This window comes from Protopterus annectens, chromosome 11.part0 (genome assembly GCF_019279795.1).
Source record: "Protopterus annectens isolate FY-2018-M chromosome 11.part0, PAN1.0, whole genome shotgun sequence".
Lineage (NCBI taxonomy): Eukaryota > Metazoa > Chordata > Ceratodontiformes > Protopteridae > Protopterus > Protopterus annectens.
This window is the reverse complement of record NC_056745.1, coordinates 1,196,727,407-1,196,744,411: the sequence shown is the minus strand read 5'-3', so window position 1 is coordinate 1,196,744,411 and position 17,005 is coordinate 1,196,727,407. Positions and strand designations below refer to the sequence as shown.

Sequence of the window (17,005 nt, the reverse complement as noted above, 5' to 3'; positions counted from 1 at the left end):
AGTCTAATGTAGTTCTTCAGTTACTCCGACTTATCTTATATACCAGTCTTCTATCTGTAAATTCTCAATACAATGCTTATTTATTAATGTTTATGAACATCAGTGCAAATTTTATTATACCTACTGCTATGCTATGTATTCACTGAAACTTCATTATCAAATTTGTTATTGTAAATATTGATCGTTTGGAGCTTTTCTCCTTGGGCCTACACTAAAAAAGGGCATCTGTACCCAGTATGACTTTCCTGGTAAACAAATGTCAATAAATAAATAAATTAATAATTTGGGGCAGGCCAGCTACTGTCAAGTCTGGTGATGCAAGGAATCACCCAGTGAGTATTGCCAGGATAAGTTGGTTAAGACATAGACACAGACAGGTATCTTGCTGAACTGTGAGGTGTACGGTGTTTCAGACTGATCACTGGCAAATTGCAAAATTGAGAAGATTCACTACCAGGCTGGGGGGGGGGATGGTTATTGCTGCACTGAAAATGATTATACTTGCAGGGAGGGTGCTGGTCACTGCCAGCTGAAGGGTCTTGCTGCTCTGTGTTGGACTGCCAATATGCTTTTTTTTCAGCCATGACTCAACTGTCAGGGTAATGACCTGGCACAAAACAATGGCACAATTTCCAAATGTCTTTAGGGTTATTCTGTGTATCTTAATGCAGAGGTCTCTGAAGTACAGGCTAAGGGTAATTATGGAGGTGTGAGGATGCAGGAGGGCTTACCTCTTGCAAAAATGTTTACCTCAATGATCTCAAGGGTCAATGTATATTTTGTGATTTAAGGGCTTCTGATGCATTTGCAGTTAGATGCTTTATCATACACTTGTATAGAGACAAGCTCTCTCATAGACTGCAGCATAAAGCAGCTGCTGCCATTGGAGTGATTAGTTAGGTGGGAAATGGGAGGGAGACCCACATGACTTTCACACTGGCCTGTGTAGGTTCATAGGTTCATAGGTAGGTACTAGGCTATCGGCCCTAGGGTCTATACAAGCTCAGCCAAAAAGGTACCCTGGCTTTTGCCACCCAAGAAAATAATTTTCCTGTGCCACTGTCGAGCAGAGCCACAGAAGTGATCCCCGGGGTGAATTTCCTATTTCCCATACAATCATCAAGATTTTTCTTGAAGAGTGCTAATGAGGAGCTTTGTTTGATATAGATAGGCAGTTTATTCCAGAGTATGGGAAGTCTCTGGGACAGGAATCTATCCCTCTGGCATGTTCTACTTATTGAGATGACAAGGTTTAGGTCCCTAGAGTATGTAGCTTGGAGAGATTGGGATTTCTTTAAGTGGAGCATGTCCAACAGCTCTGGGTTTGACATAGCTTTGTATGTTAGGCAGAGATCACCTCTGAGTAGGCGATATGCGATGGAGTAAAGTTGGAGTTTTTTGAGACGGTCTGCATAGGGCATCTGTTTGAGGCCAGTAATCCTCTTTGTGAGGTATTTCTTCGGCTTTTCCAGTTGTTGTAGATGTCTTGTGAGGTACATACCAAAAGGGGCATTGTACTCTATAATGGGTCTAATGAGTGATGAGTAGAGGGGAACAATGACCTCTTTTTTTCTGGACGAGAAACCTTTTGTGATGAGGTGTGCCACGTAGAAGGATTTCCTGACTACTGTGGCGATGTGATTATCAAAGGAGAGACTAGTGTCCACCTGTGTCCCAAGGTCTCTTATCACACTTTCAGTGTTAAGTATACTACCACCTATGTTGTAGTTCATGGGTACAGAGTTTTTACCAAAGGGGATGACAATGCACTTTTTGGCATTGAGCTTGATGCCATGGCTTTGACACCAGGCATTTGTCTCAGTGAGGCCCTTTTGTAGGATGCCCACATCATTAGGAGTTTTGATTATGGCTCCTAGTTTGCAGTCATCTGCGAACTTCATTAGCCAAACACCTTCTGTGTTAGCCTGTACTTCAGAGAAGTAGATACCAAACAGGAGAGGACCCAGGACTGAACCCTGTGGTACTCCACTTGCCACTGGTCTGAAGTCGAATTTGGAGTCTGCTACTTTCACAGTGTGGGTTCTGTCAGTGAGCCAGTTGGCAACCCATCTTGTGACATAGGGATTTATACCTAGTTTACTGAGTTTATCTATAATTCCAGCATGAATGTCTCGGCAAGATCTAGATAGGCTGTGTGAACCACCTTACCCTCATCTACAGCTTTGGTGACTGCTTCAAAGAAGTCTGTCAGGTTTAGGAGACATGATCTGCCTTTTACAAACCCGAACTGGGTGGGGTCCAGAGTTTGGAGATTTCCAATGTCTTTGTTTATAAGTTCCATGATGATACGTTCCATGGCCTTGCAGACCAGGCTCGTCAGGCTAATGGGGCGGTAGTTGCCGGGGTCAGTGGTGGCTCCCCCCTTGTGGAGTGGGATAACCGTCACTGTGCGCCATTCAGTGGACACAAAGCCTGAGGTGAGGCTATGACTGAACATGGTACTTAGGGGGGGTGCCAGTGCGTTCTGTAGTTGGTGTAGAACGCAATCTGGAATGTTGTCTGGTCCTATGGATGCTGTGTTCTTAGCTTTGGAGAGTGTGGTTTTTACCTGTGCAGCCGTGATTACAGGAACTTTGCATTCTTCTGGTATATAGATGGGGTCTTTAGGGGGTGAGAAGGGGGTAAAGTTAGCACTGAACCTATCTGCCAGGATGTTGGCAATATCAGTTGGGTCTGTATATTTAGTGCCATTGTGCTGTAACTCAGAGCAGATCTGAGTGTTGCCATTGAGATTCTTGACATAGCTATAGAATGCTTTGTGGTTGTCTTTAGAATCAGTGGCGATTTTGTTTTCGTAACTAGCTTTGCAGGATTTTATCAGGGATCGCAGCTTCTTACTAAGGCTGACCAGGGAACTCCTCCACTAATGGAATTTTGCTCACTTTTGCAACAGTTTCTTCCTTCTGTTGTACAGTTTGTTTATGGCAGGGGACCACCAGATTGGCTTCCTTTTTTTGGAGGATAGCATCTTGGTTCTGTTTGGGATAGCATGATCCATGCACTTGTGCAAGTACTTATAAAGTGCAATTGTGTAGGATTCAGTAGTCTTAACTGTATTGTTCATCTGCATGGGTGTCATGAAGTTCACCACTTCTGTCTTAAGAAGCATGAAGTTGGCTTTGGAGAAACTTTTTACCATGGTTTCCTTAATGGGGGGTGGGGGCAGGATGTGGATATCTAGGGTAATTAGCTTATGGTCGGATCGGACCAATGAGGCATTGACTTCAGGTGTGGAACACCGGTCACTCATGTTGGTAATGACTAGCTCTGGGATATTGTTGCCCCTGGTGGGGGTGTGGATAAGTTGATCTAGGGCATTGGAGTTTATGAATTCCAGAAAGCGTTGAGCGAAGGAGTTGGTACATGAGTAGTTTTCCCAGTTAATGGTGGGGTAGTTGAAATCGCCCATTATTAGGGTGTTTGGTTGAACCCTAATATTTTCCAGTACATCAAGAAAAGAGGAGTGGGAATCCTGGGGAATGGTGGGGGATCTGTAGCAAGCTACAATTTGGATTGCAGTTTTGCCCAGAGTTAGTTGCACTTGGATAACCTCGGCTGCATTATGCTGAGCAACTAGCCTGGAGGTGTGGATATCCTTAATGAATATGGACACATCTCCGCCTTTGGTGTTCCGGTCCAGGTTACATGGCCAAAAAGTGTGGTATGAGTTATAGCCTGGTAGTACAGGGGTGCTCTCTGGAGCCTTGAACCAGGTCTTAGTCACTGCACAGATATCGATGTTCTCCATTTTAAGGAGTGCCTCGAGTGAGTGCATTTTGAGATTTAGACTTCTAGCATTGAGTAGCATCACCCTTAGTTTTTGCTTGCCTGTTCCTGTCATGGTGGTGAATTTGTAATTTGAACCTTGCCTAAAAAAGGTACTATAGGGGCGGCAAGAACCTTAGCCAGTATCCAGAATCCCAGGGGTGACAGATGCAGGCCATCTCTGGCAAAACATTGTGGTCTGTCGACCATGTCATCCCAGGCAGACAGATACTGGATCCCTTTAGAATGACACCAGAAGCTTAATCAATTGTTGAAGTCAATCATTTTGTCCTTGTACTGCCATCTGGGTGATGGCAGAATGCTACCCAGGGCTAGGGTCATACCTGCCTGGGCTACAAGATTGGAGAGCTCTTCCATGTCTCTTTTCATGTAGTTCAGGGAGGTACATCTCAGGTTGTTCACACCCAACATGGACAATGACAGAGTCATATTTATACTTGTTGTGGAGTGACCTGAGTGCGTGGGTTATGGGGCAGATCCTGGCACCCGACAGGCAGCTGACAGTAACCTTCGCCTTGTTTAGCCTGGTGAGTGGGACATCAGTGTGCCTGACTATAGAGTCACCTATGACTAGTGTGTTGGGTACGTTGTTTTGCCTTATTGGCTGTGGTTGAGTGGCACACTGAGTCTGCGGGCTATGTGTCATTTGGGTTGTGTTGGGAGGGTAGAGGTTGCTTGCATTTCTGCTTTGGAGGTCTCTGTTGCTTGAGCAGATTATTATTGAGAGCCTCTGTAAATGTTTTTGTGTTTCGTTGTGTGGATTTTGGTGGTGTAGATTTAGTGAGACTATGTGATGAGTGTGATGTGGTGCAAGTGTTTACCTTCTCCTCTTGACTGTCAAGTTCAGTTTTGTTGGAGAGAGCTTTACCTCCAGTTTGGCTAGATAAGTGCATCTCTCACAGGTTGTAGTGTTGGGTGGTAGGAGGAGAGGTTTGCTGTGTACATGAGGCAATTTCTACAGATTCATCAGATAGACAGGAGAAAACACAGGGAGCTGACCCTTGACATGCCTGAATAAAAAAATATTTTCCTCTAGACAAGTGAAGAAAATGAGTACAAGAGCTGTTTTTCTCTAAGCAAGTGAGAAACGTAAGTACCAAAATTGTTTTCCTCTAGGTAATGAGGAAGGTTGAGTGCTGTGTAGGCCAATAACTACAATTTCTAGGCCAGAACCACTCCTTATGTGGTAGATAGGTTACCTAGTGCTTACCACTCCCACTGATAAGCTAGAAGGCTTCCCTCCAACACAGAAAGCTTGGGGGGGGGGGGGCTCAGAAGCTTACATACAGTCCTGGATACAGCAAATCTTAATCTGGACTACACTAGTTACAGGAAAGATAGGAACAGGCTTAGATTTTTTTTATACAGAAAAGTAGCTAAAAACAGCAGTAAAAACAATTCAAATGCAGTGCAAGCTAGTGGAACACTGTATAATAATTGTCTGTGTATGTTAGAAGTGGTATGGTTTTCCACCAGCATTTTCTTTACTACAACCTTGTTCTAGTTCTTTTTTGCAGGAATAAAGGGATAAAGTTATAGAATTGATTGTGGCGTTTGAATTACTTTTATTTATTTATACTTTGTTGAATGGATTGGTTTCACTAGGCTAGTAGCCTCTTTTCAGGGGAGACCAGAGGTTGTATTTATACAGCTGAGGGAAATTTAGTCAGGGCATTGGGGAATTTCCTCTACTCTTTTTGATAGGTGCTGTGAGATCTTTCAGATCTACCTGGGCTATCACCAACTCAAGCAGATGGAGCCTCATTTAACGTCTTATCCAAAGGATGACACACTCAAGAAAGCAGCACCCCCTAATGCTGCACTGTAGTGTCAACAACGGATCCACTTGGTGTGGCAATAGAACCCACAGCCTTCTCTACCAAAGGCAAGTGTTACTGTGTTGCACCACAGACACTATCATACAGTACTGACCTTTTGTTGCTAATGTAGTCTGTATGAAAATATAATATGATTACCCAAAATGGGAGAATCCAAGGTACTGAATACGTTATACAGCAGTGGGGCAAAGGAAACGTTAATGTATGTAATATAATGTGTGACAAGTACTCTGAGTGAAGTGTGTGATAGAGTAGCAAGCTCTACATAAATTCTTCAAGAAACATCCTTTGAGAAATAGATTAATGCTTTAACAGTTCCATGTCACATCTGTATTTACTTTGCAATTACTGAAATGTGAATTAAGGAATGGATACAAGAAAAAGCTATATGACCAAACACAAACATAGAAAAGAAGCAATTTAATGGCTTAGTTGGGACTTGAACCCAGGCTCATCAAAATACCCATCCATATATACTACTTGTGCCATTCAAACAAAAGGCAAGCTATATGTACCTAACTATACTAGTCTTCTGTAGTGTACAACCCACGGGATTCACAAATAATTATTCATTATGAAATACAGCATCATAGTCTACATATTACTGAACAAACACAAATGGAAATGTCAAAGAATTAAATCCCTCATCTGGGACTTTTAGCCAAGCTGCTTTACTTATACTATCAGATGTGCCACAGAAGCTCTGCATTCCTAAATGCATTAATCTTTTTCAGTGTAATCATTATCTGAATGACTATTACAAAGTACATTGTGAAAGACTGATGTAGTGTCCAGGGAAGTGGTATAACCAGAAACGTGTTTTAAAGGGTAGTGGGTTAAGTCTCTGTTGAAGCATTCATTCTTCATTATGTTTGAATGTGTTCTGTAATATGCACACCAAAGCACACCCTGGCAAAATTATAATGCTCAATTATTTTGTACAGGCACTAGGCTGGACAATAAGAAAGTTTAATATGCTTAGGGACATTTATTCTTCCAGTTGTTTCAGTGCCACAATTGTAATTTAAATGGAATGGTATTCCAAAGTGCCTGAGTTCACATTCCACATATGGCACTTAATTCTGCCTCAGCTATATTAGCATGTGATCTATTAAAAAAATCTGTTCACTCTTACATATTTGTAGCTAGTAATGATTTCTGTAGCCACTGCGTTATTCAGTGAGAAAAAGTAAAGAGCTTAATAGTGCATAGGCTTTCAGTGATGCAGCCTATAGCAAAAAAAAAAAAAAATGTCTTTCTGAATAGTCTAGAGATCACTTCCACCTCAGTCACTTTTATCTGTTATTTTCCTCATATTCCATAATAGTGTTTGTTATTTAAGCAATAACCCATGCCTGGGTGTGGGTAATGCTGGATTTTCCCATGGTTGGTGTGGTTTGGTCATGAGGGCGAAGCCCGAGTGGCCAAACAAAGACAACCATGGGTAAATCCAGCATTACCCACACCCAGAAGTGGGTTATTGCTATTATACAATGACATTATTTAAGAAAAAAAACCTTACTTTTCATAAATAATGGCATTGTATAATGCCTCCGTGCTACTCTTTCGCAGCTGTCCAGTATCCTGGAGCAGTTCTGATGTACTGTGCATGCGTATGCTTATGCAGTACATTAGAGCTGTGTGTAGAGGAAGCAACGGAGAAAGGAAGATCTCCATTGCTTTTTTAAAGATGTATTGTTGTGTTAAATGAGTTTAACATAGCGAGATATCTTTAAAAAAAGCAACGGAGAAAGGAAGATCTCCGTTCCCTTTTTTAAAGCTGTCTCGCTATGTTAAACGAGACTGCTTTAAAAAAAGGAACGGAGAAAGGAAGATCTCCGTTGCTTTTTTTTAAGATATCTCACTATGTTAAACTCATTTAACATAGCAAGATTACAGCAACGGAGCTCTTCCATTCTCTGTTGTTGCCTAACACAAAAAAATAAAGACTTATGTTGTTGTTGTCTTTCGGCTTTTCCCGGCTAGGAGTCGCCACAGCTGAACTCCGGTCTGCTAATGATTGGCAGTAGATTTTGATGAATGCCGAGGTGCCAGCTCGACGTTCAACCTTCAACGAAGGCACGCCCATTTACACATGTCTTTCAAATGCCCCCAACCGCGGGGAGGACATGCAGACTCCACACAGAAGGCACTCCCTGCACTCCAGCCGATAATTGAATGGGAGAACTTCTTGCTGTCAGCCTAACACAAAAAAAGTAAAGACTTATACTAATGGAAAAAGTCCGGGCGACCAGACCTTTTCCATAGTATAAGTTGGATTTACAACGGGCACGCTGACCAATCAGCATGCATGTTTTGGAATATTAATGGGGGGGGTCATTGTATAATAAGAAACATTAACCATCACCCGTACCATAATAACTTGAAATGGCTTGACATTCGTTAGGTTTTGAATACCGAGTGATATCACATTATATTACATTTATTTTTAATGTGAGAAATATTTGCTATCTATATCAATATTTAGCAAATATTTATCAAAGTATGTAATACTTCTGCTTTACTGAATTTGCTAACATTAAACAGGTTACCTCACACACAGTCAAAAATAAAAAGAATCCAAGAGTGGAGCATGGAAACTCTTAATCAATAAAAAATAAAAATTATTTCAGTGTGCTGCACAGCACTCCAAGTGTAACTTAATATGCAACTGCTTCTAAGCTCTAAGCAATGCAATCTGTCATCATCTTATTACTCAGGTCAGGCATTTCAGCAGGTGTCACAGACATGTCCTCATTATAACTTGTTCTATTTAAGCTTTGGCATTGTCAGTAAAATTAATGAAACCTGTGTTGCTGATGGCTAATAATTGATATCCACACGGGTAACTGGACGTTATCTTATTACTATCCAGGTATTGGTTGCAAAAACAAAATATTTTCTAGTGAACTGCCTATTTGAGACTATTCTAAAATGCAGTGAATTGCAAGCCGAAGTCTCTGCAGGTTAGTTATTTTGCAGACTTCCTGGTGACATAATAATACACGACACTTATAAACAAAGACTTAGGAGCATATAAAATTATTGCATTTCAGCCATCTAAGGTAAACATTTGAACACATACTTACAAGGCTTTTTAAACTGCATGTGCAAAGAATAGATACTAAGCTTACATAATAAACTCCACAAAGAACAAAGCATTTGTATAGCCGTCCAGACATGCAATCACTGTTTATTTAATTTTTGTCATTGGTTTCTTTACATTATAGAGTGAGTCATGATAGGTATGAAAGTGTGCCATATTCCCTTGAGCAATGTGGCACCCATATTATAAACATTTTTACTCAGACAGGCAACAAGCCAAAAGTATCTGATTGTTTAATGTGATAAATAGTGAAATACTTTAAAATTATCTGGCAGACAATGGGACAAATAAATAATGTGGTTCTTCATACTAGAAGAAAAGAAAAAAACAACAACAAAAAAAAAGGCAATGATCCTTCAAGGGTTCTGCTCACTGGCACATTCATTTTGGTCAAAAGAAATAAAATAACCTAAACATAAAGCACTTGCTATTTTTACAACTGCTTTTGCAGCACTGTAAATTCATGTTGTTGTTTATTTGTATATTAAAAGAGATCACTAGTAATTGCATAGTGGTAGTCAGATCACTAGCTTTAATTATAAAATAACATGATAATTAGAATAGACTATTTATATGCACTGTAACCTATATGAACATGGCCTAAAATGTTGACTACTGAGATGTTATGTTCCAAAATCTGATATTTGGTCAAGAGCCTGGAAAACCAGGTCTTACGACTATGAATTTACATTTCTTGCAGCATGCTGCATGATAACGTGCTGCTAAATGCAATTTTACTTACTCTTTTTCTTGCCCTGAAAACCTGCTGCACAAATTAGTATTATTTTATAAGCATTAGCAGGATGTGGGAAATAATACCATTACATGGGAGGTGGGATTTTGGCATGACCCAAGAGGTCTTGATGGTGCCATCCTATTTGCAATCTCTGTTCCTACAACACTCATCTGTATTTCTATATATGAGGCTACCAAACTTGTTACTTTTATAATCTTCTTTTATATAGAATTGGTTTTCATTATGGTGGGTATGAGGTAAGAAAAAGTGTGGTACGTGGTATGATGGGGAACAAGAACATAGTCTCCTTCATTACTTTGAAAGTTTATTGCCTTTCTTTGTTCTTTACTAATATGAACATCCTGCCCACACTTCTGCCCTACTGTCTCTTTCATTTTCTCATGCTGGACTGCCATAGCCTACTACCAGTGGTAGCAAAAGTTGTGTAGTAGTCCTTTTGTCATCAATTTAATTAATTAATTTATTTATTTACTATTTGTTAACCAAGTAGGTAGACTTGTCTGAAGATCCTTTTAAGCATGATCTGGGCACAGAGGCCATGTTACATTGCAGTAATTATAAAATGGAAGCAAATAAAAGGTTAGATAAGTCTGACGTATAAGCAAAGAGAAGATGAGAGTATATAAAATATTTACTCATATAAGGCTTATTCAGAAGCTGTGTTTTAAGACATTTAAAATGTATACTATATGCACCGAATAAGTGTAGTATAGTTAAGACAAAAAGCAAGTGAAAACCATTAACTTTTAATGATGAATAGTTAAAAGCACATATGACAACACATTTAAACAAAAGATTTATAATAGCAAGCTTGGTAGCCGTGGTTGTTTTAAATTCATGAACTAGTGGTGCTTTCTTAGCCATTGTACCTGAGGCATTAACATTCAACAAAGAGGTGCTCAGAAAATGATTTCTTGAACCTGAAACAGAATTCTGTGACTTGATTTTAGGAGTATGCTTATTCCACAAAGCTGGTCCAAGCCTAAAAAAGGCACTTTTACCCCTCTAGGCACTCTATCCCTAAGGAGATTAGGGCATTTATTGAACAAAAGGGATGGTGCAACAGGGTAAATCTCAAGCATGGGAGGACCCAACATCTTACAGGGGATTTCAAGAGTGGGAGAAGAAGGGGATATACAAGATAGAGGGAGAGAGGGAAGATGACAGTAAATTGGAATGTGAATTGAGCTGCCTGGAGTTTGTTCATAATAAACATACAGATTTCAAGATTTATAATTATAGTAACGTTCATGTAAATGAAGGCTATGCTAATCTTTCTGAATGGGTAAGGCTTTTATCCCTATTAGGAGAGCCTCTCTAAGTAATCTCTTATTGAGTTCAGACTCTTTACCAGAAAATTAAATTTAGCCCTTTGGTTTAAAAAGTTTCCATATTAATAACAAGGAATTTTATAAAACTAGCATTTTCAATCCACTCCCACATCTGGTTGTTGCTTTGTTTGAAAAAAAAAACAATGAGAATCAGATTTGACATATTCTTAATAGAGACTTTACAGCCAGAAGCTGTATTAAAAAATCATGGTTCAACTTGAACCAAGAAGAAAGTAATATGTTGAAAGTGATCTGTTTCGATAGGGACATTTGTTTAATGAAAACAGACAGGGGTGGGGGTTTAGTTGTTACAAATCACTTTGACTATGTTGGAAAAGTGATGGACATTTTAATTGATGGTACCTATGATGAAGTATCAAAAATGAAGTGAACATAGTTTATTACAGGATTAATTCCTTGTTGCATGATTTATTGATGCAAGAACTACTAAAAAAGGAGGAATTTGAGTTTTTGGCAGTGAAGAAGCTTTTTATTCCATCAATTTTGGGGATTTACCAAATCTACAAGACTATTGATACCCCTCTGGGAAAGATAATTGATGTGGGTGGCTCTAAAACCAGCACCATAGCAAAGTTTATAGATTGCAAGTTAAAGGAACACAACAAAGATCTACCTTATGTTATAAGTTATTCTTGTGATTTTTTTTAATTAATTGGTAAGGGTGTTTATTAGGACAATTTAATTTTTGTTACTATTGATGTGAAAGATATTTTTTCATCAACTCCACATGCTGAGGGCCTACAATATTTTACGGACTTTTTAATAACATCTACTAAGTATGATAACCAAGACTTTAATCTGTTGGTCATTTTAACAGAGGATATACTAAAAAACAACTTCATTTACTTTGAAGGGGAGTATTGTCATCATTGGGTTTGTGTGGCTATGGGAGCAGCTTGCGCTTCTGTGTACACTAACATTTTAATGGCTGTATGGGAAAAACATCACTCCCTGGATTCAATAACACCTACACTAAGTGTACACTGTTCTGAGTGAACAGACAACTCAGACATAACACACACTTTCTTCCTCCTAATGTTAGTTTTCCTACTGATATTCTTGCAGCTTTAAATATTGACAGGGATTCATAAAGGTTACCACAAGGTGTAGACTACATGTACACTTAGTGTAATCTTTCTGAGTGACTAGAAAGCACAAAAAATGTGATAAGAATGTTCTTGAATGCATATCGTATTCACTTAGTGTAGGGTTTATTGAATCTGTTTCCATGCTTTTGACACTGAATATGTTCAAAGCTGTAAATTCTATACCCATTTCTTAGACGACATCTGCATTTTTGGGATAAATAGTTTGGATAAACTGTATGAGTTTTTGATTACATTTATAAGATCACATCTTTTTAAAGTTTTACTCATAAAATTTCTAATAGTCATTTGTGATAGCTGGATGTTTCTTAACTAAAGATATTGTGAATACTGGATTTATTTTGACCATTATCAAAAGCCTACTTATTCAAACTCTCTTTTACATTATGAGAGTTGTCACCCTTATCATCAGAAAAAGGCATTGATCAAGGGTCAAATGGTCTGATTTGATAGAATGGTATGTGAAGACAGAAAGTTCTTAGATGAAATTGACACCTTGATCAGTATACTAAAAACGTTGGGTTACCCAGAGCCGCTATTGTACAATATTGACAGTGAAGAAGTTAATAATTTTTAATAATAGAATTAATGTAATAATATAATTAATTAGTTAATAATTAATTAGTTTATTAATAATTAATTAGTTATTACTATAACTAGAAATACAAGGTTAATAAGAGAAGTAAAGGCACCTATATTTCCCTTTGTGGGTGAGTCTTTGTTACTTAACCCATATTGTATTTACACTGTTAAATCTTTCTCAAACAACAAAAAGAATTTTAGACAATCTATGGTTATGACCTTTTTCACACAGCATTTTAATCAAAGATGTTATTAATAAAAACTGGCATCTGTTTAGGGTGAGTAATTAACTAATCAAGTAGGGATGGAGCCTAATATTGTTTTTAAGAAAGGTGTTAATTTTAAGAAAATGATGGAGATGCTTCATGATAGTCAACAAAAATTGAGTAATAGAGGAAAAGGAACATATAAAAGTGAGAGATGTAAGCAGTGCAGCTTCATAACGGAGAGGAAGGAGGTCATTATTAGTGGTCTAATATACTGTAGTAATTTAAATTATTTTGACTGTGATATTAAGGAGAAGTATGTCTTATATAGGCATATTGAAAGTTACCCAGACTATCAATTTCATTTTCAAGTACTAAAAAAGATTTTTGTTAATCCTGGGGGAGGCGTAGAGGACTTGCAGGAATTTTGTGAATTAAAAACACACAATTGCTTACAAATGCTGAACATCTACCAGAATATTCCTCCATTATGAGTGTGTTTAACTTAAGACTGATTAGTAGCTAGATGTCCCTTCATTTATGGTAGACGTGATTTATATTTTATGAATATTAGTAGTGTGGGTGATATTAATAAATGTTTATATATAACATTTTTGTATATTTAACATTTTTTTATGTTTATACTAGTTTTTACCTCTGTTTTTAAACATATTTAATTTGATAGGTTTTAATTATTGTAAACATGTGATGTTAGACTCATCAGACTAAGTTTCTAAATTACTAATTGTCATAAGTGGTTTAACAAGGTTTTGTCTTTTTATGTGATTGTTAGCTGTATGTAACTTTAATATTGTGAATCCTTTGGTCATGTAGTTTATCATCAATGCTATAAACACGAGAAATGCCTTTTCTGGTTTGCTACCGATGATGTCCCGTTTTAACCATTCAGTGACTTTGTTTAACTTTAATAAATTTAGAGTTAGTATCATCCTTGTGGGCTGATTTTTTTATTCTACCACTTGATTCACCCTCTTAGCATTTTAAAGTGAGTTAGTGTTTATGAAATGCTTATTGGAGTTTCCTTGTTCTAGAAAAGAGATGCTCTCTGTTGTTATGAAAAGGGGATGGCTCAATAAAATGTTGTCTTGGCTACTTGTCAAACAATAAGCGTGTTCTCTGAAGGGTAGGTTTTTTTGAGGGGGGGGACAAGGGGGGACAATAAGCCTCTTTCAGGATCTTGTCCTGTAATCAGGAAATCTGGTAGATCTTTGTGCTACTGGAAGCTGATTACAAGCTTGCAGTAGGTTGCAGTGATGTGATTTGGAGTCTGCCAGTAGAGCAGATCTTGCAATTTTATTTTCATTTATTTGTGATCTTTCTGTACTATGGCAGAATTGAAGGAGAGTAATAGCAAACCATATTCTATCTTTGGAAAAAGAATGTTCTTGCCTATGGATTTGAGGGCAATAGGGTTTAGTAGATGGAAGATTGTGTAGCAAAGCTTCAGCTGTGAGAGAACTTTATTAGTAACGTTATCAGTTTGTGGTGAAGGGACTGATCTAAGGTCATGCCAAGGTATTTGTACTCTGGGACATATGGAATAACACTTCCTTGGGCATCTGTGATGGTAATGCTGGATAAGTGAGGAACTTTATTGCGTGGTGGAGACCAGCATATTTTTTATTTTTGTTTAGTATACCGACTCAGTCTTAATAATGTTCCAATTTAGGTTGAAAGGCTGTGGGAAACTCATTTGCATGAAGCAGTAGTATGTTATCAATGTAAAGGGTTAGTTCCAGTTTAGGGAGGTCATGAGGGAGATCATTAATGAAAAGGGAGAGAAGAGTAATGGTCTTAATACAGAGCCTTGGGGGACACCTGTATTTACAGTTCGAGTGTTAGATAGCTGACTGTTGACATAGACTTGGAATATCCTGTCCTTGGTAGAGCTTTTGAACCACTTCATGACAGTTTGATCAAAGTTAAGTTTGTGCATCCTAGTAAATAAGAGTTTATGGTTAAAAGTTTCAAAGGTCCTGATCATATCAACAAAAGTACCAGCTGTAATGAAGTCATAGTTAATGTTGCAATAAATGGTGTCAGTTGCTTTTAGTAGTGCTGTAATTGTCCTAAAGGCATTTCTGAAGCTATGTTGTCTGTCTGAGAGGAGCACATAGCTGGTTATCTGAGTAGCTGTTTGCAGATATTTTTTCAAATATTTAGGCAATAGGGCAGAAGGCAGAGATTGGTCAAAAGTTGAAGGTTTTAAGTAGGACATTGATTTTTCTCTAATGCTGTATACACCTCTATCCTGTCTATTGGCCATTAAGAAAGGTGCAGTACCCCATATACTGAGGTTAATGTGAATATTCATTTTTAAACAGCTGCATGGCTCTACCATATTGTATACTCTGTACCACTATCAGTAGGAATCTTGCTCTCTCGGTATCCATGTATAGAGCAAACTATTTGGATCGTCCCCTTGACGACAGTCTTGCCGTATGACTAAGCAACTCACTCCCCGCACCAGATGCATAAGAAGAAATTGGTCACCTAGTCTTAACCCCACTCTGGCTAGCTCCACCAGTCTTCAGGCCACTAGTTGAACATGGGGTGACTGGGGTGCTGTTAGGTCTTGATATCACTGCACAATGGGGTTCATTAACATTTACTATCTACTCATGTCACTCTGATTCAGCTATCTGCTTGGCAGGTGTATTTTCTATACAAACAACAAGCAGAAATTGATTATTAAAGTTAGAGGAAGCAGTCTGTACAATTCACACTACATGCTGATGAAAATGTCACTGTAATGTGGCCTTACATGAGCTAACTTCAGCTTTTCCTCAGATTTCAGACTCCAGTGACTCCTTCTCCTGACATTTTCCAGGAAGTTGTTGCAGATGCATTTTCAATCAGTATTGTTGCCTTTGCAGTTGCCTATTCTGTTGCAAAGGTCTACTCAATGAAACATGACTACGTCATCAATGGCAGCCAGGTAAGCAAAGAGAATACATATGAATTATCGCTTTTAGATACGTTGATTTCAGAGTTAATAAAAAGAGTTACTTCATACTATGTGATGCAAAATTTCAAATATGTTCTTGTAGTTAAAACACAAAACAAGTGAAAAAATAAATATAAAGAATGATTAGTACTGACATTGTGAGCGTGACAAAATTAAACCCATGTGAAAATATGCTGGATAGTTGCTTTTTGTAATTAACAATGTATATATAGATTTGGTTTACTGTTAGAGGGGAATTTCGGAGATAAAATTCAGATTATATCACTTGTCTGTAAATGATTTATATTTTTAATACCACAAATAGTGTTCTGACTCACATATGATGTATAAACTGATTGCTGAAAGTCTTATTGTATGAAGCACAGTTCTCTGAATAGCTGTCCTTGAAACGTATGGTTGCCTGATGCACTTAGAATACTGCATGCACATGTGACTCATGAGGACTAATGGAGATCATGTTCTAAGGTACAACATCAGGGAGCCTTTTGAGGACTATCAAGGTACCCAGACATGGCAGTATTAGCAGTAGTCTCTGAACAGTAGCAGTGTTCTCAAGGAATACATGCCAAAACTCCTGTAACCAGGGAAGCCTGCAGGATTTTTTGCAGGGGGGTGCAAACCCAGGGTCCTCCCATGCAGAACCCCCCCACGCAGCCATTCCAGTGTCCCATCACTTGGCTATTTCACCCCAGTGTCCATAAACACTGTTCAAAACTCTCAGTTTGCATACTGTTTTGTGATTTGCTTCTAAAATGACTACAGATATTTGGATTTAATTTACAACTTTTATTCAAATTTTATAGCACAAACACTGATAGACATTTGCTAAACAAAGCAATAGTCTTACAATGAAAACATACTTAGCATTAAAACTTCTCTACTTTTGAAACTCACATTGACTGAAATGGCATTGAAACCCACATTCAAATAATATGCATTTGGCCAGTGTTGGGTTAAGTTTACCTTTGGGCTGTTTTCAGATCATAGGCCCCTTGCACACATTTTTAGGACCATGCAAAAGTTCTTTGATTCATCTTCCTGACTGTATTAATTATAATATATAATAATTGAATTATATCCCTTGTATAATACAGCACCACTTGTCAGAGTGTGTTTTAAATTTATAGTTTTAAACATTTTTCAGGCAAGCAATGAAACACAACATATTAATCAATAATGACAAACTGCCCAATTCAAAACATTTCAACCATAAAAGGCCACTCAAACTTCTGTCAATACAATCCACCAATATCAGTCAATAT

General features: G+C 38.2%; 1 protein-coding gene across 1 annotated transcript in view; it reads left to right on the top strand.

Annotated features, from left to right (window-relative positions):
• Positions 1-17,005, top strand: part of LOC122815042 (chloride anion exchanger-like) — a 359,777-nt gene that overhangs the window by 140,047 nt on the left and 202,725 nt on the right. Inside the window, exon 8 of the mRNA XM_044087290.1 lies at positions 15,566-15,713. Within this exon, the coding sequence (XP_043943225.1) occupies positions 15,566-15,713 (148 nt within the window). The remainder of the gene's footprint in view (positions 1-15,565; positions 15,714-17,005) is intronic.